The 22087-nt window shown below is 43.3% G+C and overlaps 1 protein-coding gene across 1 annotated transcript in view; it reads left to right on the top strand.

Annotated features, from left to right (window-relative positions):
* LOC103127621 (uncharacterized) overlaps window positions 1–22087 on the top strand; it is a 163792-nt gene that overhangs the window by 65732 nt on the left and 75973 nt on the right. Inside the window, 8 exon segments of the mRNA XM_060186434.1 lie at window positions 2715–2895; window positions 2898–3097; window positions 4274–4445; window positions 6236–6313; window positions 7743–7853; window positions 14075–14380; window positions 16638–16783; window positions 18249–18354. Coding sequence (XP_060042417.1) covers window positions 2715–2895; window positions 2898–3097; window positions 4274–4445; window positions 6236–6313; window positions 7743–7853; window positions 14075–14380; window positions 16638–16783; window positions 18249–18354 — 1300 coding nt within the window.

The following is a 22087-nucleotide window of genomic DNA, read 5'->3' as shown; positions in this document are numbered from 1 at the left end:
CAGCCTCTCAGGAAACCAGGATATCTTGGGAACTTTAGGATGGGAAGAATTAACCCAAATTTATGGTGACTGTACAAAAAGTGTGAAGGCCGGGGCTGGTTAAATTGCTCACTTGTATGAAGTGCCTACTTGGTCCAGGTTCAATCCAGGTTAAACCAAACCATCACTGCCATACTTGGTGGCTGTGGTTTCTTTCCTTCACTCTACTCATCTTTTTCTCTCTCTTTCTAGCTAAAAAGTAAAGCAGTGAAGACCCAGTGGGGATAACAACAACACAAAAATGAAGATACATATTTAGTGTGGCTTCTTATTCTCTGTGCTATTAAAGTTAAAAATGAGACACCTTACAATAAAGTTCAAGCTATGAAAATTTATGAGTCAGTGTGGCCAACATTTACTCTTCTGTATAGAACAGCAATGGTTCATAAGATTTTTCATCCTCTCTCTTAAATTCCTTACTTCACTGCTTTATTCCCTTTTTATTATTTTTTTAAGTTAAGTCTGATTTCTGATTTACTGCCTTTTGACTCTTCAGGCCAAACCACAGACCCAGTAGGAATAGAATTCAATGTATTTATTTCTCCAAGAAGGTATGTGATTTTAATTTGATTATTTTTCAGTCCTGGGAGTTCTCAGAGGGATGCGAGTATGTTTGTCTCTCATTTCCAAAACAAATAAAATTTAACTCACTCCAAATTTACACATTATTCCAGACACTTGGAAATGTTAAAATGTTCCATTACTCATTTTATGTAGCAATCTAATAATCTTCATCTCCTAATAAGAATGTAGAAGAAAGAAAAGTCCAGGTAGTAATCATGAACACATTTCAAATAGCCTTTTAAAAAAGTAAAAAAGAGAAAGAAAGAAGCAATGATTTTAAAAATAGAGTATTTACATATCAGTCTTTTCAATTTCTTTCAAATGTATCATAAAAAAACATCTGAAGGTCTATCCTACAAAAGAGATTGGCTAATTTAATTATGCTATTCATGCAATAAAATTTGATGCCATGGTTTTTTTTAAAAATGTGTGTGCTGGGGACTGGATAGTGGTACACCTCATTGAGTTCACACATCACCATGCACAAGGACCTGGATCCATGATCCCAGTCCTCATATGCAAAGAGGAAGCTTCAAGAAGCATCCTTGAGAGCTGGGAGGACACAGACTCTTGGGTCCCCCACACTTGCCAGGATCTGCAGACCCTCCCTGTGCATAGGACATGGTGAGGGCCCCCACCCACATCAAGGGTCTCCTCTGGCTGGGCACCTTTGCTGCCTGGACAGCTGTTGAGCTGCATTTCATAGGTGTCACTCAGGCTTTCATGACCTTTATCAAGTTCCACAAGGGATTTTCGAACATAGCTTGGTGGCATCACCATGACAGAACCTCCTCATATGACTGCTGGTGAGCTCTGAGGGGAAAATCAGAGCAAGAGTTAATCCAGGGACAAAATGGAGGATCCCCCAGTCAATTTCACCCTAGCCCATGCTTGTTTAAACAGAGGGTGTGTGTGTGTGTGTGTGTGTGTGTGTGTGTGTGTATGTGTGTGTGTGTGTGTTTGTGTGCATGCGCGTGCGCGTGCAGAATAACAGGTGAAGACCTAGAGGCCACTGCAGTTCTTAGGGACTTAAATGAAAACAAAAAGAGGTAAGAATGAATGGATAAAAATTAAGGAAGAGAGGGAGAGTCCTGGCAGAGATCCCGCCCCCAACCGCATGGCCAGTCAAAGCCCTCCTGCCCCAGGAGGAGGCTGAGCACAGAGGGAGGAGGCTCCTCAGAGCTGACACTCAGGAGCAGCTGTGCTGGGAGCATTTCTGGAGCCCAGCCTCTTCTCTCAGAGGGAGGACACAGCAGGCAGCAGCCCCCATGGAGACCCACTCAGCTCCTATCCACAGATGGCATGTCCCCTGGCAAGGATTCCTGCTGGCAGGTGAGAGGGACCATTTCTGGGCTGGGAATGATGGAGAACAGAAACTGGCTGGGGTGTCCGGGGTGGACAGGGCTCTGAGAGAGAAAGAAGCTTCTATTTATTTATACCTGAGGGGAGATAACGAGAAGCGGGGTGGAGCAAGGACAGGAGGCAGGACATTCTCAGTGACAAGGAACTGGTAAAGGAGAGAATAATTTAGTTAATGCACATGCCTAAGTTATTCACTGTGAAGCATGTACACATAAACACTGATGATAATAAGAATTGGTATGAATGTAAGAATAGCAAAATTCTCACTGGGGACACTACAATGTCCTCTAATAACTAAACTGAGATGGTAGCAAGTAAACACCAGGTCACGGAGGGCCTGGGAATATCCTTCACTCATCCACATATATTAGCAGCCTGTACCAGGTCAGGAGTGGTGCTAAAAGATCAGAGTGGAGACAAAGGGTCGTTTGAGCGGGTGGCTCAGATAGGGTAGTGAGGACTGTGAGGACTGAACCAAGAAAATCCCTGGGGAAGGGCTTGTAACACTCACAGGTATGCACAAGATCAGAGAGGTGGAAGTGACTGGTTATGCTGCTGAGCTTGGATGTGTTGGACATACAAACACACCCCAATGCACAAGCAACTGAGGACTAGGACATGTTCAAGACTGGATTCCTGATGTTTGTTTTTAAAAAACCATTAAAACAATGATCCATCTTTCTGTACCAATATGTGCACCCAAAATAATGAGCAATTTCTGTTTCCCTCCTAGTTATCCTCTTAACTAGGAGGCATCATCTACTACTGTCCGGAGTACTATTGATGTAGTACTACCTAATCCTGTAGAAGGGGACAATGTTCTTCTAATTGTCCACAATCTGCCTAAGGGTGTTGAGGGCTACATTTGGTACATGCAAGAATACATGTCATTGAGGAATACAATTGGAACATATGATGTACACACAAATGAATTTTACCCCAAATGGGACACAGTGGTCGAGAAATAATTTACAAAAATGGTTCCCTGAAGATTCAGAATGTCTCCCGGAAAGATACAGGATACTACAACTTAAATGCTATCCAGAATATTACTGAATACTCATGTGTATCTAAGTTCCTCCACATATACTGTGAGTATTCCTCTCCGACCTCTGGGTGTTACTGTTTGTTGGTAATCCTACTACAACAACTACTACAGCTACTATTATTGCTACTGCTACTCTGCTGACACCACTATTACTCTGCTGCTGCAGCTGCTACTACTACAACTAGTCTACTGCTGCCACTGCTACTACTGCTACTACACACACACACACACACACACACACACACACACACACACACACACACACACACACACACACACACACGAGAACATGTCTAAAAACAAAAACACAAGGAGATAAACTCTCTGGACCTGGACCAACTTGCAAAATAAGGACAAAAGAGGAAACTTGGACTGGGTTTGGCATATTGCACCAAAGCAAAGGACACGGGGGGGGGGGGAGCACTACTTTCCGGTCCTGGTGCATTATGGTACAGGAGGACTTAGGCTGGGGGGCAGGGTAGAGTGTTTTGCAGAAAACCAAGAAATTTTATACATGTACCAACAACTGTATTTACTGTTGACTGCAAACCATTAATCCTTCCAATTAAAAAAAAAAAGAATCAAGAGAGGTGCTATGACTCCTAGCCTGAGATCTATTCTTTTTTATATATAAATTATTTTTTTATTTTTATGTTACAGAATTACATGTCCACAGGGATTTGAATCCACACCATTCCCACCACCAAACTTCTGAATCTTCAGTCTCCCCACTGCAATCTATCACAGTTCTCCTAAGGTTGTAGACATGGGCCAATCATCATCTCTACAACAATCTGTCCACAGTTACACATAGTTGCCCCCCATTTTTTTATTCAATCCTCTCTTCCCCCTCCAAACCATTCATGACAACATAACTACCTTCATATTGTCCTTCTGCTTCTCCTTCTCCCTCTCCTCTCTCTCTTTCTCTCTCTGAGTGCTGATGGAGCTGGAGCAGAGCCCTCTTACCTTTATCTATCACTTCTTTAGCCAAGACTAGGATATGGAGGAACAGGTTATTGTCTCTGACTCAGCAGGATGAGTAAGCACGGCGTAATTATCACTGAAAACTTTAAAACAAAGTGAGCCCCAGATCAGAGAGACACTGCAGCCCTTGCACTGACCAAGGGCCTACCTTCCCTCTGATAACAACATGTGTGACTTTATTCTGTCTGCTCCAGATGGCCCAGATGGCCCCACCATCTCCCCCTCACAGTCCTATTACCATACTGGGACAGAACTCAGACTCTCCTGCTACAGACCTCAGATCCACCAGCACAGTATCTTTGGAAGGTCAATAATAAAGTTCAACACACCCAGGAGCTCTTTATCTCACACCTCTCTACACATGACAGTCGATCCTACAATTGCTTTGTCTTCAATAATTTCACCCGTTGGTTTAAGGAGGTGACCAAGAATATCACTGTCCTTGGTAAGTGGCTCCCTGGGCCATCCACACCAAGCTTGGGGGTGGTTTTTCAGGGTTTGAGAGAAAAGTCTGGAAGAAGCTACTTTACAGTCTATGAGGAGAGGGAATCTTAGATACGATGTGAACAGGATATTGTGTTTCATACCCCTCCATACTCTTTATCCTCTTGATTTCTCATGGAAGGTCCTTCCTGTAATGTGGAAGAGGGGATCCTCTCAGTTTTATAAGGGGCTACATATATTAACAATTTTTTTAGATAGGACAGATAGAAATTGAGAGAGGAAAGAGGAAGGGGAGATAGAGAGGGAGAGAGCTATTAACAAGTTTTGAGATGAAGAAGAAAGAAGGAACCTCTTTGTCAAGTTGCTTATGCTTGTTCTATTGCAGTTTTTAATTTTTTTTTATTTTTACTTATAAACTGGAAACACTGACAAGACCACAATTCCACACAATTCCCACCACCAGAACTCTGTATCCCATCTCCTCCCTTGATAGCTTTTTTATTCTTTATCCTCTGGGAGTATGGACACAGGGTCATTATGGGGTACAGAAGGTGGAAGCTCTGGCTTCTTTAATTGCTTCCCCGCTGAACATGGACTTTGACAGGTCGATCCATTCTCCCAGCCTGCCTCTCTCTTTCCCTAGTGGGGCAGAGCTCTGGGGAAACAGGGCTCCATATTTTTAGCACTCCTCAGCTCTGCCTAATGGTGGTGCTGGAGACTGAGCCTTGTACCTCTGGAGCCTCAGGCATGAAAGCCTTTTTGCATAATCATTGTGCTATCTACCTATGCCCCTGTATTGCAGCTCTTTATGTCTGGAATGACTCTAGTAATTGATGTGTTTATTTGATTTATGCACATTTCAAGCACTTTTTTGACTAGACAGATTGATGTTTATTTTTTTAATTTTTTTTTTACAGGTGATCAGAAGAGGTCAAATGAGACACAAGCCATAACCCGAACTGTGTCAAGTGTGGCAAGCACTTGTTTAATTGTGTCCTTTAATGCACTGAAGAACACAGAAATTGTTGGATACATTCTGCTTATGAACTTTTCCTTTCTTGTCAGCACTTTTGATATCTTAGAATTAACTGACAAATTCATATTCAAATTTTTTTCTCTGTGATTTTCTTCTAATACTCTTATAGACTGTTTTGCTTGAATCTTAATCTAATTTAAATCATTTTTATAGTATTAGATAAGGGTTCACTCTTATTAATTTGTTCACAAGTATCCAGATTGCCCTTTGTCATTTTTTCCCCACTGAATGTTTTGACACCCCAATCAAGAGTCATTTGACCATAAGTGTCAGAGTTGGTTTCTGATATTTATTTATTCCATTAGCGGATATGCTTGTCTTTACACCAGATCCACACTATTTTGCTGAGTGAAGCTTTGAAACTAGTTTTAAATTAAAGGGTATAAGTCCTTAAATTTTGTCCTTTTCTAGGATTATTATTTTTTTTACTAATTTGTGTTGTTTAAGGTTACATATGAATTGTTGGAAATTTCTTAATCTGCGAAATATTTCACTGAGATGTGGTAGGGACTTTACTGGGTTTATTTCATTAAACTGTAATCTAATTTTAGCATCATGTCTTCCTAGGATAAAATCCAGCTTTCTTGATATCTCTCTGTGTCTTCTTTGTATCTATCAGCAGTATTTTGTAAGTTTTCTTGTATAATTTTATTATCTTTTGTTCAGTTTATTCCTAATTTTGTTCAAGGGCCATTGCTATAATTGAGAAGTATTTTCTTGATTTTGTCATGTATTTTACTACACTCTCCTTATAGATCATTCCCTGAAGAATATCACATGCCTTCGGTATAGGTTCACACCTATTATCCAGGTGGCCATTACAGATTTTGGAGGTTCTGCAAAGAGCTGAGACCTCTGAGGAGGGAGTGTTCCCCACAACCCAGGCCCACTCTCAGTCTGTCACCTCCTTGGTCTATCCACAGATGCAGTTGCAAAGTCCCAATTTCAAGGCAAGGAAATCATAGTCAAAGAACATCAGCACACTGTGAACATAATCTGCTTCACTTCTGATCTTAATGTCACCATCAAGTGTGCCATGTCCCTATCAAACCAGAAATGAAGGGTCTGACAAGTCAGCACCCGGGAACCACATCTTCAAGGAAGACTGATTCCGGGAACAGGACATGGCATGCCGATCAAATTTAGATTACAATTCCTTATTCTTATGATCACAGTGAGTCTTATGTTTGGCGGGAACAGGTGGGGATAAGCTCCCCTGGTCTATAGATTAATTAACAAATGACCAGGATACTCAGTCACTAATTCCCGGAGGCCCAGCCTGGGATACAGTCCCTGATGACTCACATTTCCAAGAAATAGAAACTGAAGAAAAACCCAGAGTTCAGCAAGTTAGAAAAACAGACAGAGGGTCCTACCACAGACCAGCACCTACAGTTATGACCAAATGGGGACCAGCTTACCCCATGGGTGGTAGACTGTGGTTTCCTCCCTATCTTTACCGCAAATATTTACCTAAGCCCACTGACCGCCCTTTAAACTATACCGGTGCCTACATGCAGGGTGACAGAAAAGTTAGTATAAATGACACTCATGTATCCTGGTACAGTTTGCCCTTTTTTAGAAAGATTAGCAAGAAGCAGACCTTCTTGGTGTTTGCTTCCTCTCAGAACACGTTATAAATTATATACCCAATTGACACATTTGTGGCGCACCAGGTACAGAGACTGCGGTAGATCTAGAGTCCCTAATGTAGATAAATTAAAATTAGTAAATATATTAAAAAGGAATGAGCCAGAAGAGGTATCAGGAATAAAAGACATACATACACTTTTAAGAAAATTTCTCAATTAGACATATGTTGCTCCCCTTTAGAAGCCAAAGCCTTAGCTTATGCTGCCCCCTCCATGATTAAGGAGGGAGTTAGATTTTTTACAATAGGGAGAAAATTAAATTTTTACAGAGAGCTCCTACTCGTGAATGCATTGCAGGTTACTCCTGCAGGGCTTGACACTCCCTTGAAATAACCACAATTATCAGAAATGCTTTACTTTCTGTTCCAGATTCCTGCTTTCAAAATATCATATTATATACTTTAAGAAGTATATAAACGCTTGCCTGTCTAATAAATATTGAGTTCAGATTCACCCTCCAACAGAGTGTGGTGTCTATCTGCTCTCCCTTGCGCCGACTCTTGACCCACCCGGGGCTCTCTTCAGCAGACCCTGACAACTCCCGCTGCTCCCCGCCTGAGTGGTCCGTCACACAAGTGGTTCTTCAAAGGTTACCCTCTGTGTTCCAAAGACAGGGCCAAGCTATCCATGAACAACCTCATCCTCACCATCAACAGCATCAGGAAGGGGGACGCTGGGAGTTATCAGTGTCAGGTGTCCAACCCCATTAGTTCCAAAAAAAGTGATGTCCTAAAGCTGCATGTGAACTAAGCTGTCCTGCTCCTCTCCTTCCTAGGTCTGCTCTGAAGAGACTTCCGGCAAAATTGATATAACCATATAATTTATTTATTGAGTTGAGAGTAAGCAATGGAATGAAGAAGGAGGCTTTCATTGAGACAATAAATGCACAAAAATGGGAACTGATGGAATCATTATCACACCCGCTCCAGATCCCTCATCTTCTTGGTCTCCATCTCCCCAGTGGAAAGGACACCGAGGGCCTCAGTGGGTGGGCTGTGATGAGGTAATAATGACAGGACACAGGATAAACACCCAAGAATTGCAGTTCTGTCCCTCTTTTAGTGGTTCTGTGGGTGTCACTGGGACAGGTATAAGATATCCATACTTGTGACAATGACGAAATGTGAGCTTCCCAAATTCACTTAGCCAAAATTATGAGTGGTGTTTGGAGAGTCGACCCTGGGACAAGGTGCACTATTGAGTGGAGGAAGAGGATCAAGAGAAGCTCTCCACACATATCTAGAGACCCCATCTCACTCCCTCAGCCCACCTGAGTGGCATCTCCCTGAAGGGCAGTGAGGGAACCAGGGACATAAGGCTTCTAAAGGGAGAGGAACCCCTCACCTGATACCCGGTGATAGAGAGGGACATGAAAACCTCCACATGAAGTTTGCTATCACCCAGAGCTGCCCCCCCCCAAGCACGTGCTCATGGGGAAGGGAACCTCAAAGCCCTGGGACACCGTGTCCCATCTCTGCCTCCTTGTGTGCACCAGCCCTGCTGACCTTAACACCCCAGGTCGGGTACCTCTGCCTTACCATGGTTCCAGGAGTGGTCTTTACACAGGGACATAGGACATCAGGACTGCCCTGAGCTCAGGATAGTAGTTGCCCCTGATTGACCTGACTTCATTCCAACCATTAATGCCCCAAGGCACTGTAACATTACATCCTCTCTCCCTCTCCCTCCTTCTCTCTCCATCTCTCTTCCTTTCTTTCCCTCTCTCACTCTTCCTTCTTCCTCTTTCTCCCTCTCCGTCTTTCTTCCTATCTTCCCCTCTTCTTTCCTGCCTCTCCTTCTCTCTCTTACACCTCTCTACCTCCCCCTCCCCTTTTTTATTCCCTTCTCCCCCATCTTCCTGCCTCCCTCTTCCTCCTCCTCCCCTTCTCTCTCCCTCTCCTTCCCCATCTCCTTCTCCCTTTCCCTCACCCTCTTCTTGGAGAAATAACCCCCAAACCATCTGAATCAACTGAATTGTGTCGTATCTACAATTGCCAAGGAACAGAGATATTCACTCCTTCCTCTACTATGATATTTAATAACTATCACCAGACACTTTATTGCCTTAGCATTCTTTTTTTTTAAATATTTATTTACTCCCTTTTGTTGCTCTTGTTGTTTTATTGTTGTAGTTATTATTATTGTTGCCATGGCTATCCTTGTTGTTGGATAGGACAGAGAGAAATGGAGAGGGGAGGGGAAGACAGAGGGGGAGAGAAAGATAAGACACTTGCAGACCTGCTTCACCGTTTGTGAAGCGACTCCCCTGCAGGTGGGGAGCCGAAACGGGATCCTTATGCTGGTCCTTGTGCCACCTGCGCTTAACCCACTGTGCTACCACCCGACTCCCGCCTTAGCATTTTTATTAAAGGACATCAGATAAACATAAATCCTGGGAACCAGGAAAAGGGTGATAGATGCTAGTTCCAGGAATCTTCACCCTTTTCCTGGTTCCCAGGATTTATGTTTATCTGATGTTTATCTTTTGTCTTGTTGTTTTGGGAAGGATGGTTATGACTAAGGAGACAATTCCTTTTAGTTAATTAGTCACACTAAATATGTGCCCTTAGGTGTCTGGTAGGATGATTAAAAATCTGTGATTCTGAGTGTAGGGAACCTACAAACAAATTGAGTAGACTTTGGAGGCTCCGTATTCTATTCAGAAAGGAAAACCACAAAATTCCCTGCAACTTAAAATAACTATCATGGACAAAAGGATCCCAGATAGTTCTCTTTTAATTATACCAAACATGGGAGTGAGCTTTACTGGAAGTATGGTGCCTGAATTTTTGCTCTCCCTCAGGATGTCATAAGCATCCAGAAATACACCCAGAAGTATTTGGTGTGGGGGGAGCAAATGTTGGGGGAAATATCCTATGGAGTTCTAACTCATTAATAGCTTTCAAAGTGAAAAGCATACACAATACAACCCCTCCCCAATTTTTTTAAAGTTAACTTTGGAAAAATAATTATTTGTCTTTCATCATAAACAGCTGTCATTCTTGAAGCTCAAATTGATAAAAGACTCAAAAGAAGTTATCTCAGCTTGTCCCAGGAAATCCCTTAAGGAGGGGTATGGTGCTTTAGTGGTTGGTCTAGTAGTCTAACACATTTTAGAAAGATGAGAAATTGTGCCTTTGAGATAGCATCAGTCTAATAAGACAATATTTCCTCAATAAAATTATTAGAAGATGTGGTACTAGGGATCAGAGTTTTTAAATATATACTTAAAAATCCCATCTCTCATCAATGTACTTTCTGATGAATCTACCTAGTGAATGGTCCTGGAAGCACCCCCTCTATCAGTCTTCAAAGGAGAAACCCTGTACAGAACTCTGACAGATTTTTCAGTGAAATACTTCCAGGTATTTCTGAAATAGTCAAATAGAGACTAAAAATTAATTTAACAGACTCCCACTTGGTGGAACCATGGGAGATGCGCTACTTGCCGTTATTCTTTCCTCACACAGAACCAGCTGTTACCAGACTTCTCCATCCATTTCTAGTGGAAAAAACTCAGCTTAGTTTCATCCTGTTATAGTCAGCTTATGTAGTTCAAAACCAAGTGTATGGCTACACATACTTTGTATTATGCCGCATTTCTAACTAGAAACGAATAGACAAAATAGAGGTACTTCTCCATTTGCAGTAAAAGTCTCTTTCCAGTCACAGAGGTTATCTAAGTCTCCAGGTCTTTTTTATATTTATAGGACCGATATTTGATCTTAGTGTGTTAATATACATTGAGACTGTCTCATAGATTTTCTAACTGGGCTATCCAGTTGGTGCCTAAGACTGTTTCTTCTTGTCTTTAAATAAAATCTGACAAGTTTTTTGCAAGGATTTTGTATCAGAACACAATGTTAAAACTGGGAAAAATTTTGGGTTCAGAACCTGATTAGAACTTGAATTTTTTTTGTATTATCTTTATTTATTTATCGAACAGAGACAGACAGAAATTGAGAGGGAAGGGGTGATAGAGAGGGAGAGATACACCTGCAACTCTGCTTCACCAACTGCAAAGTTTTCCCCATGCAGGTGGGGACCAGGGGCTCAAACCTGGGTCCTAGCACATTGTAACATGTGCACTCAACCAGGTACGCCACCACTTAGCCCGACCTGATTAGAACTTTCACTTACTTTTCTACTCTAAATAAAGTGTGCCCAGTGGAAAAAGAAGTATTTTACACTGGATCTAGGAATCCATAAACTTCTATTTATAGACAGTGCAAATACCTTAACATCCACACATCCTCATGTCATGGCTATTTACTATATTATTACTATATCTCACTGAAGACTTCAGGGTTGTATTTTAAGGGAGAAGACATACTCAAAGTGACTTTTGTTTCACTGTATCTAGCTTTTATCAATGTTATTGCCAGATATTATCGAAAGTTATCTAGATCTCTTTCTCCTTATCTATGCAACTATGTTGGCAGGTTCCTCTCTTGCTTCTCTGCTCCACAGTCACTACAGAATTACTTGTCAAAGGATCCAGTTATTCTTTTATAAATAAATGTGTTGTGGATTGCACCTGACTCATGACTATAATATGAATCAGAGTCATGGGTGTCTGTAGGCAAATGTAGGTAAAATAACTATGTACAAAGATGGAACATTTCACTTCCTTACCCTATTGATCCTTCCGGAATTAGGAAAATCTTAGTGTTCTCACAGCAATGTAGTCACTTGAATGCATTAAAATCTATAATGACAAGAGACTATATTTCCAAACATGGTTATATTCCTGAAATGTATTATTTGAGAATTACATGCATAGATGCGAACACCACCAGAAAAATCTCAAACAACTAAAGCTGAATTTGTAAAGAAAATTAAGAAAAATTAGCTTGACGTTATCCTTTTTACTATGTTTTCCAGGTAGTCTAAGTAAGTAAATAAGGGAAACCAACTCCTGGCAAGTTGATATGAACTGGAGGATTGAGTTCTTTCAGATCTTTTAATGGCAGAAGGACCATATGAAGTTTTTTCACTGCAGTGGAGGATTTCTGACTTATTTCTTAGATAGCTGCTGAAGATGTCTCTCTAAAATGTGACTAGGATGTGGATAATCTTTAAGAATACCCATAGGATTAGTGTACTGCACCAAAGTAAAAGATTCTGGGATGGGTTTGGGGAAGTTTTTGGGTCCTAGAATGTAATGGTAGAGGATCTAGTGGGGGTCGTATTGTTGTGTGGAAAACTGAGCACTGTTACACATGCACAAACTATTGTATTTACTGTCAACTGTAAAACATTAATTCCCCCAATAAATAAGTTAAAAAAAAATGTAGTGTACTCATGGGCCCTTTGGAATATAACTAAAATAGGCCTACTAGCTATCTACAAAATGGAGACACCCAACTCTTCATCTGCAATATTCTAGCCTTTAGGTTCATAATTAGTCAACAAACTGTTTGGCTTTATATGTTAACTCTTCTTTCAGCCACCAGGTTCCAGATGATACCATGATGCCAACCAGACTTCCCTGGGCACAGGACCCCACCAATGTGTCCTGGAACCCCAGCCCCAGAGCCCCACCCCACTAGGGAAAGAGAGAGGCAGGCTGGGAGTACGGATTGACCTGTCAATGCTCATGTTCAGCAGGGAAGCAATTACAGAAGCCAGACCTTCCACCTTCTGCACCCACAATGACCCCAGAGGGATAAAGAATAGGGAAGCTATCAGGGGAGGGGATGGGATATAGAGTTCTGGTGGTAAGAACTGTGTGGAGTTGTAACCCTTTTATCCTATGGTTTTTATCAGTGTTTCCTTTTTATAAATAAAAATAAAAGAAGAAGGCCCACAGGATATACTGGTCCATAGTAAGTGTGACATTCCTGTGACAAGATTTCCTGACATAAACCTCGGATTTCTGCTGTAAAGGGCAGAATGTATCCAGGACAAAATGTAGGGGGTGATCAGTTCATCTACACCTCAGGCTTGTGCTTGTACCGACAGGGGTAATAGTATGAGTATGGTGACAGAATCATAGAGGAAGAATGCAGAGACCACGCAGTTCCCAGGTACCTAGATACAGACAGAAAAAGGATAGAAGGATACAAGGCAACAGAATGTGAATTTATGGGAGGGAAGATCCTTATAGTGACCTCACCACTGATCACATGACCATCCAAAGCCCTCCTGCCCCAGGAGGAGGCTTATCACAGAGAGATAAATGCCTCAGAGCTGACACCCCAGGAACAGCTGTGCTGTGAGCAACTCTACTGCCCAACCTCTTCTCTCAGAGGGAGGACACAGCAGGCAGAGGCCCCATGGAGTTTCCATCAGTCCCTGCTCACAGAGGGCATGTTCTCTGGTGGGCACTGCTGCTGGCAGGTGAGAGGGGATAATCCTTAGGGGTTGGTGGGGGACACAGATTCTGGGGTCTCTTGAGTGAGGACAGAGTTCCAGAGAGATTAAAGGGTTGTTTCTACATCTGATGGAGATGTTCAGAAGGAGAAAGTATGGTGGGGGCAGGACTCTCAGTGGCATGGAATTGATAAAGGAGAGCCTTGGAACATCAGCTGCTGTCTCACAAGTGTTGCAGCCTGTCCTGCATGCAACCTTTGCTCTAGGGAGATCACATTCTATAGGAACAAAGATTCTGGGATGTGAGGTCAGGTACTGACAAATGTTATGAAGGGGATGGAGCAAGGAAGGTTCCATTTGAGCAAATGGCCAGCGAAGGCACCTCCCAGAATATCTCACTGTGAGCACATACCTGGGGAAGAAGATTGGGAAAATCCGAAACAAATTCAGAGTAGTTGTAATAATATCCATGCTACTAAACTTAACGTCTGCAGGACATACAGACACAAGCATGTCCTGATATACCCACCTGAAGATTAAAACCTGCTAAAAACTAAGTCAGAGCTACATCTTTCTGCCACAATATATGAAGACTAATACCATACAATTTATTTGTCTTCTTTCTAGTCTCACTCTTACCCTACTGGATATCATCTGCCACAGCCCAGATGTCTATTAATATAATATCAGCTGGTCCTCATGAAGGATCAAGTTATCTATTTCTTGCCAAAGATCTTCCTAGGGATGCTTATGTCTATTTTTGGTACTATGGGGAAAATTTGGAAACCAGGAACCTAATCGGGGCATATTCCAAATTCAAGAGAAGACATTTCCCAGGGCCTGCCTTCAGAGGCCGATCACACATTTATCACAATGGAACCCTACTGAAATTTTATCAGATGGAAGAGAAAATCATGAAGTTCATCACAGTATGTGAGTATTCTTCTGAATGTTGAGGGTGTAATCTCTGGATGTTGAGGGTGACTTCACACACACACAGGACTGACAGGGCTGGGCTCAGCCTCCAGGTCCCTGTGCACTCTGTCCCCAGAGTAGAGTCTGAATATTTACAGCAGGTAACACACAGTGGGGAAAACTATTGTAAGAACAAATTACTTGTGGGGCCAGGCAGTATCATACATGCTGTACATGTTACCCTGTGAAGGGCCCAGGTTTAAGGCCCCAGTCTTAAACTCAATCTGCAGGTTTTACGACAGGTGAAACTATGCTTCAAGTGTCTCTTTTTCTCTACCCCATCTTCCTCTCCCATCTCAATTTCTCGCTGTCCTATCAAATATTTTTTTTTTTAAATCATGTGTTTAAATTCACAAGATGGCATGCTACTTGCACAGAAGCAGTGAGCTAGCTTGGCAAATAGAGACCAGTCTCAGGCTTGCCTCATAGTTCCCTCCCCAGGTCAATGGCCCTGGGAAAGACCCAGCAGAGATTTACCAGGATGTGGCTTGAAGGGACCATAGGACCCTTCTGGAGAAGCTCTGGCTCAGAAGCCCATCACCAGAACCCTGCCCCAGGGCTTGTCACTCCAGTCATTCAAAAGAGCCTGTGTCAGGGGGACATGACCTCTGAGGTGAGCCAGTTTCCCAGGTAGTGAGGTTATTGAGCTGGACAGCAGCCAGGGACGATCCCTAAGAGCCACCTCTAGAGGACAGTGTCTAATCATTCACCTGAGACTCAAGTGTCCATCTACAGATGGTAAGGGCTCTCAACACTTGGCATAGTTCTCCCTGGACATGGGAGACTCCAGAGAGAGGCCAATGTCCACAAGGAGAAGCAGGAGAGAAGATGCTCCTACAAGAATTTCCTGTCCCAAGGGGACAGATGAAGGAGCAACTCTCTTGGAGACAAATCATAACAGATATTATTTCTTGGAAAGCTCCTCTATACAGGCCTTGGCCACATAGCTATAAATGATTTAAAGTTTGTCATAGGCAGCAAGGCAAGCCTGGGGCCATTTAACATTTTTATTTAAAGGAAGTTAAGGCACAAGCAGATAAAATCTCTGACCCGCTGGCTTGTACAAGGGTTTTTCATGTAGTTTGGTCACTTATACCCTGCCCTGGCCATGCTTTGGCCTTTGCTTTTTCTGTTTCCTGTACATCCTTCCTCTTTCTCTTCCCTCATGGCCCTGCTCTCCACCACCATGACTGATAGGCCAACAGATAGCTCTTTTCAAACACAACCCCATCAGCTTTTCCCTGTCAGGCTACTATGTGGATCCAGACACAAGCTGCAAGTTCAGGACATTTCTAGATATGTGTGCATAGCTCAGAGGTAGATTATTATTCAGGGAGAGAGAACAACTGGGGAATGAATCCATGTTGACTCGAGAACTCAGTCCACTGTATCAACAATCAGAGTCAGTGCTGGGAATGCGCAGCACCCTCCCCCTGACTCAGGTGGCTGATCCACACCTCCCTGCACTGGACCCCATCGCCTATTTGTCCTCTGATTTGTGGGTGTCACTCCCACTGGGGAATAGAGGAAATGACTTTACATCTCTCTCTCCCCTCTCATCATCGGCACCAGCCCAAGTCCATGTGTAGCAAGTCTCAAGTTCTCTATAATAAAAGATTTAGGAGTCAGTGAGTGAAATGGTCCGCAGTCTCATAGAGGCTAAAACTGAAGCAGAGTCCAAAGAGTTTCCTGGCACAGCTCTCCTTCTCCTTGTCCCTGACCCTCTGTCCCTTCAGGGAAGATACCAGTTTTTCAACTCCTGATTACTTGTCCTTTTTTTTTTATTTTAAAGACTTTATTTCTCCTTTTAAAAATGTTGTATAAATTTATTTAGTATTGGACAGAGACAGAGAGAAGTTGAGAGGGGTGGATGAGACAGAGAGAAACAGAAAGACACCTAAAGCTCTACGTTACCATTTCTTTCCCCCTGTCAGTAGGGGCAAGGGGCTTGAACCTAGGTCCTTGTGCACTATAACGTGTCCATGCAACTAGGTGTGCCACTGCCTGGTCCCACTACCTGTCCTTATGTCAGTCCAAGAAGGGGGCATCTCATAGTGACTGTGGGGCTGCTCAAGCATTAAAAGGGGTTTGGATTACACTGGCTCTATTTAGGGCACCGTGGTATCTTGGTATATCCTTCACTGTCATAGCTTAGGTGATTTTTTTGGTTTTGTTTTGGTTTTTTGTTCCCCCTATTCCTTCCTCTTCTTAACAGCCACTTCTGCTGCAGCTGTCTATAGCGACCTAGCCCTGAATGCCCCACCCTGCCCCAATCCTCCCCTGATGACTGACCTCCTTTGCTCCCTTCTCAGTAACACCTGTTCTAGGCTCACACTCCTGGGCAGCAGGAAAGGACACCAAGTAAGTGCACAGAACCAGCTACTTAGAGATAAACTGAACAAGTCACTATGTTCCAGGTCAGGCCTATTTCTTGGATCATCAGGACAAGGTCCCATCCTAAGTGTTCATGTGACAGGTTCTAATGTCCCTCAAATCTAGTTTCTACAGGATTCCACCAGGGAATAAGAGACAGATGAGAGGTCTTCAGTCACAATCTATGGCACCATGTTATCTTTCCTTCCTGACTCACACTCTGGTCCTGGTGGGAGGCTCCTGTCCCCTCCACCTGCTCTGATCCTGTGCATTCTGTCTGGTGATAAGGACACTGTCTTCACATTTACACATGCTCGCACACACACGCACACACACACACACACACACACACACACACAATTTATACAATTTTTTGTCATCTCCAAGTATTTACCTTTCTTGGGAGTTTTGGGGTTTTTTCGTTGTCATTTGTTTGGTTTTTTATTTGTTTGTTTTGTGAGATAGAAAGAGCAGAAAGACACAGAGAGAGAGGGAAAGAAACCATAGCACTGACGCTTCCTTCAGTGTGTTGGAGGCCAGGTTCCAACTGGTTGCACACAGGGCAAAAGAGCACACTGTCCAGGTGAACTATTTTGATAGCTCTATAGAAATTTCGCACCATTCCCACCATTACCTAGAAGATTTGTTGAAGCATTCACTTATTATTAAAGATGGAACTAAACAAAAACTTTATTATTTTAGTAATTTATGCTGTTTGAAATTTCACAAGAATTGTTCAAAATTTCTCAGATTGCAAAACATTCCATTGTGATGATAGGCATTATACTGAATCTATAAATTGGGGGGGGGCAGTATGACCATCATTTTTCAATGTTTTTATTTATTTATTCATTTACTATTGGATAGAGACAGAGAGAAACTAAGAAGGGAGGGGGAGGTAGAGGGGAAAAGAGACAGAGAGAGACACACATGCAGCCCGGCTTCACCACTCGTGAAGCTTTCCCACTGCAGGTGGGGACCAGGGTTTTAAACCAAGGACCTTGTGCACTATAATGTTTGCTTAACCAGGTACACCATTGCCTAGCCCCTCTAGTATAACCATCTTAATTATCAATTTTCCTAAGAATTAACCCAACTGGCCTGTTATCTATTTGTATCTTCTTTGTATCTCTCAATATTACTTGCAGATATCCATGTACAAATCTCTTGATCTCTTTGTCACTTTAATCCTAAGTAATTTATTCAACTGATGTAACTATACTGGAATTGTCTTGGAATTGAAATTTTTTTTTTTTCAGTTTGTTGTCCTCCTATTACAGAACATCCTCTAAACAAAGGTTTTATGTCTCCAGCATAGGGTCACTGCTTAGGGGTCATGACCTTTAGAGACTAGCAGATACATGTCCTTGAGTTGGTAAACTCTCATAGGAAGGGGCATGGTCCCATGTCCCAGGCTCATTCTCAATTAGTCATCTCCTCTTTTTCTCCCCAGAATCAGTGGTACTGCCCTCAATCTGATCCAGTGGAATTTCAGTTACAGAAAATGACCCAATCATCCGGACCTTTCTCATTAGTGACACTGAAGTCTCCACTCCGCGGTTCTTCAATGGGCAGAGTCTGTGGTCCACAGAAAGGATGAAGCTATCCCAGGACAATAGCACCCTCACCATAGCGCCTGTCAGGAGGGAGGAAGCTGGGGGTTTTCAGTGTGAGGTCTCCACTCTGGTCAGTTCCAGTAAAAGTGACACACTAAAATTGAGTGTAAAATGAGTCATATTCCTCCACTTCTATTTGTTAATCTCTGAAAAGAATCCTTTACTTATACGCAAAAATATATTAATGAGTTGCAGCAACAGAATAAAACTAATGGAACAAAAGGAGCATTCTGGGAAGTCAATAAATGCACAAAATGTGACCGACTTTGTCATTGAGGTTTACTTAAGATAAGAAGCAATCCAGGCCCTAACTCTGGTTTTGGTCGCACAATCTCCACAGAGGACATCGAGACCCGCAGAGGATATTCACTGATCATGTGCTAAGGTTAAGATACATGATGAACTCTCAGGATCACAGTTCTGTGCCTTCTGGTGTGTGTGTGTGTGTGTGTGTGTGTGTGTGTGTGTGTGTGTGTGTGTGTGTGTGTATGGTGCATGGCTCTGAAATAGTTATGAGGACAGAAGACTCCTATGATTGTAGCAACATCAAGATGAAATGCAATTTGCGAAGCGATCTGCCCAGGGGCCTGGGAGGTGGTACATCCTGTAAAGCTCACATAGTACAAAACACAAGGACCAGCACAAGGATCCAGGTGCAATCTCCCAGCTCCCCACCTGCAGGGGGATAAGCACAGGTGGTGCAAAGCACAAGATCGGCATAAGGATACCGGTTCAAACCTCCTGCTCCCCACCTGCAGGGGGTTGCTTCATAAGTGGTAAAGCAGTTTTGCAGGTGTCTGTCTCTCCCCCTCTCCGTTTTCCCTTCCTCTATCCATTTCTTTCTGTCTTATCCAACAACAATGAGATCAATAACAACAATAATAATAACCACAACAATGATTAAAAAAAAGGCCAACAAAAAGGGAAAAAATAGCAATGGATTCATGGTGCAGGCACTGAGACCCAGCAATAACCCTGGAGGCAAAGAAAAAAAAAGAAGCGCGAGTTATCAATTTCCTCTACATGAGACTTCATTATCCCACCCACAAGTTGACTTGGGCACTGTCTCATGGGAGTGCAAGCTGAATCCTGCTGGGATGAAGCCCAAAGCCCTAAGATATACCACTCCCTCCTTCCCTGAACCAGGCCTTACTCTCATGAACCAACTACATACACCCTTCGTGCCTGGCTTCAGGGAATGGCAATTACACAGAGGTTCTAACACTAGACATCACTCAGTGAGGGTCCAGGGATTGAACATGAGTTGGACATTTAATATGTAACTTCATTTACACTATTTACTTCTCTCTCCCTACTTCTCCAGAAATTGCTTCCACAGGAGTGCTCAAGGAAGCTGTGTACCTTTGAAATTCATTTGGAAAGAGTAGCCATAAAGCTTTTTTTAATATTAAAAAATTATTTATTTATTCCCTTTTGTTGCCCTTGTTTTTTATTGTTGTAGTTATTATGGATGTTATTGTTGTTGGATAAGACAGAGATAAATGGAGAGAAGAGGGGAAGACAGAGAGGGAGAGAGAAAGTTAGACACCTGCAGACCTGCTTCACCACTTGTGAAGCGACCCCCCTTCAGGTGGGGAGCCAGGGACTGGAACTGTGATCCTTAGGTCAGTCCTTGCACTTTGCACCACCTGCACTTAACCCGCTGTGCTACTGCCCGACTCCTGAAGTTTTTTTTAAGTGTATATAGCTGAAGGGTCTGGGTGGTATTCCACCTGGATGAGCACACACATCACAGTGCACACGGACCTGGGGTCAAGTTCCCAGTCCCCACCTGCAAGGGGGGGTGTTTCCTAAGTGGGTGAAATAGAGCTACAGGTGTCTCACTTTCACATTCCCTCTCTATAACCCCCTTCCCTCTCACTCTTTTCTTTTTTATATTCTTTTTCTTAAATATTTTTATTTATTTATTAATGAGGAAGGTAGGAGGAGAGAGAAAGAACCAGACATCATCTGGCACATTTGTTGCCGGGGATTGAACTCAGAACCTCATGCTTGAGAGTCCAAAGCTTTATCACTGCACCACCTCCCGGACCCACCCTCTCACTTTTTTCTATCTAAACTAAATATATATATTTAGAACAACTACATTAAACCTATGCATCTCAGGAAAGTGACAGAGAATGAATATCAGAGGGTTCCCTCACCTATAATACAACAGCTGGTATCTCTGGAACTGTCTCCACCCCACACTGGCCCATGGTGCTGATCCTATTCTATTCCCCAGACCACACCACTTGGCCATCCAGGTGAGTTTCATAACCTTTTTCACACTGTTGGCACCACACGACCACCTCAGTGTCCCCAGGTGATCACTGAGAAGGTTCTATCCACAGACCAGCTGAGGAGTCACATGTAGGGAGCAGACAACTGGGACAAAGGATAGGCAGCCCTATGTACCCATCTACACGGTTGTCTGAGATGACTTCACTGGCTCCTGCAAGGCTGAGTCTTGATCTCCCTCAGGCTTCCACAGGGGATGTGGCGATATGCCCATATCTCTAAGGTTTGCTCTCAGGAAGATATCAAGAAGTCAGTATGCTGTGACTGTCATGACTATGGAATGTGCTGTTGGGACAGAGGGAGGCAGAGAAAGAGAGAAGTATGAATCCAAGATCAGGGTCTGAGGAAAGCACAGGACAAAAAAAACAACAAACACAAAGTTGTCCCCAGGTCAGGAAAATAGCACACCTGGGTAGTGCACCTGCATTGCCAGGCATGCGATCCAGGGTTGAGCCTGGCCCTTCACTGCAAGCTTTAGTGCTCTTTCCCCTTCTCTTCCTGTCTTTCTCATCAACCAGGGAGATGGGGACTATGAGTTCTGAGGAAGTGCATGCACAGGGTCCCTCTGAGACCTGGCAGGCTCTCTCTTCCTGAGGAAGCTCTCCAAGTCGAGGCAGGGTGTTTCAGCTTGTATCTCATTCTTGCCCAGTGAACTGTCCCCGCCTGCCCTGCTCAGCACAATCTCTGTACTTCTCTAGAACAGACTTACCAGATCTCTGTATGCAATATGCTTACAGAAAGTGAGTCTTTGGGACACTTCCCTGAGGAACATAGCAGCAAACAGGTCTCTAAAGACTAAATATAGGGTGCAGGAGCCCTTGTCACCAGTGCTTTATGAGAGGTCCCAAATCCTGGTTGTACCAGCTAAGACCATTTCAACCCAATAGCTGAGGGTATGTCTTCAGTATCCTGGAGCCACAGTGAGACCTCAGGTACAGGAGATGCTGGTTCCTAGGCCTCTGCTGAGGTGACACTTAGGTGATCTCAGGTGTGTGATACCCAGTAGTCTTCTCAAATGCACCAGAGGAAGGGTCCAGCAGAGAGATTCTTCCTGGGGCAGAGTTGGAGTGAGGAAAACATGCCCTGCTCCTGTAGTGTCCCAGGACAGCTCCATCTCTGCATCTGCAGACTGACAGCCTGAATGAGTGATCCATGGGAATCTCAAAAACAAAAACAGGGACCACAGGGCCTCTCCCAGATCAACAACTTACAGTAACAGCACGAGGCTCTGAGACTCTAGCTTCCCTTGTTGTCAGGAGGAGGAGGCCCCACGCTCCCTGGGAACTGATGACCCAGTGTCCACACGATGGTGACTGATGAGTGTGGAGTATGGGGCTGGAAGGTCCACCCTCTCACTAACTCAGCCCTAAAGGTT

The sequence above is a fragment of the Erinaceus europaeus genome, chromosome 2 (assembly GCF_950295315.1).
Source record: "Erinaceus europaeus chromosome 2, mEriEur2.1, whole genome shotgun sequence".
NCBI lineage: Eukaryota > Metazoa > Chordata > Mammalia > Eulipotyphla > Erinaceidae > Erinaceus > Erinaceus europaeus.
The sequence above is the reverse complement of the archived record's forward strand: the minus strand, read 5'-3'. Positions and strand labels throughout refer to the sequence as shown.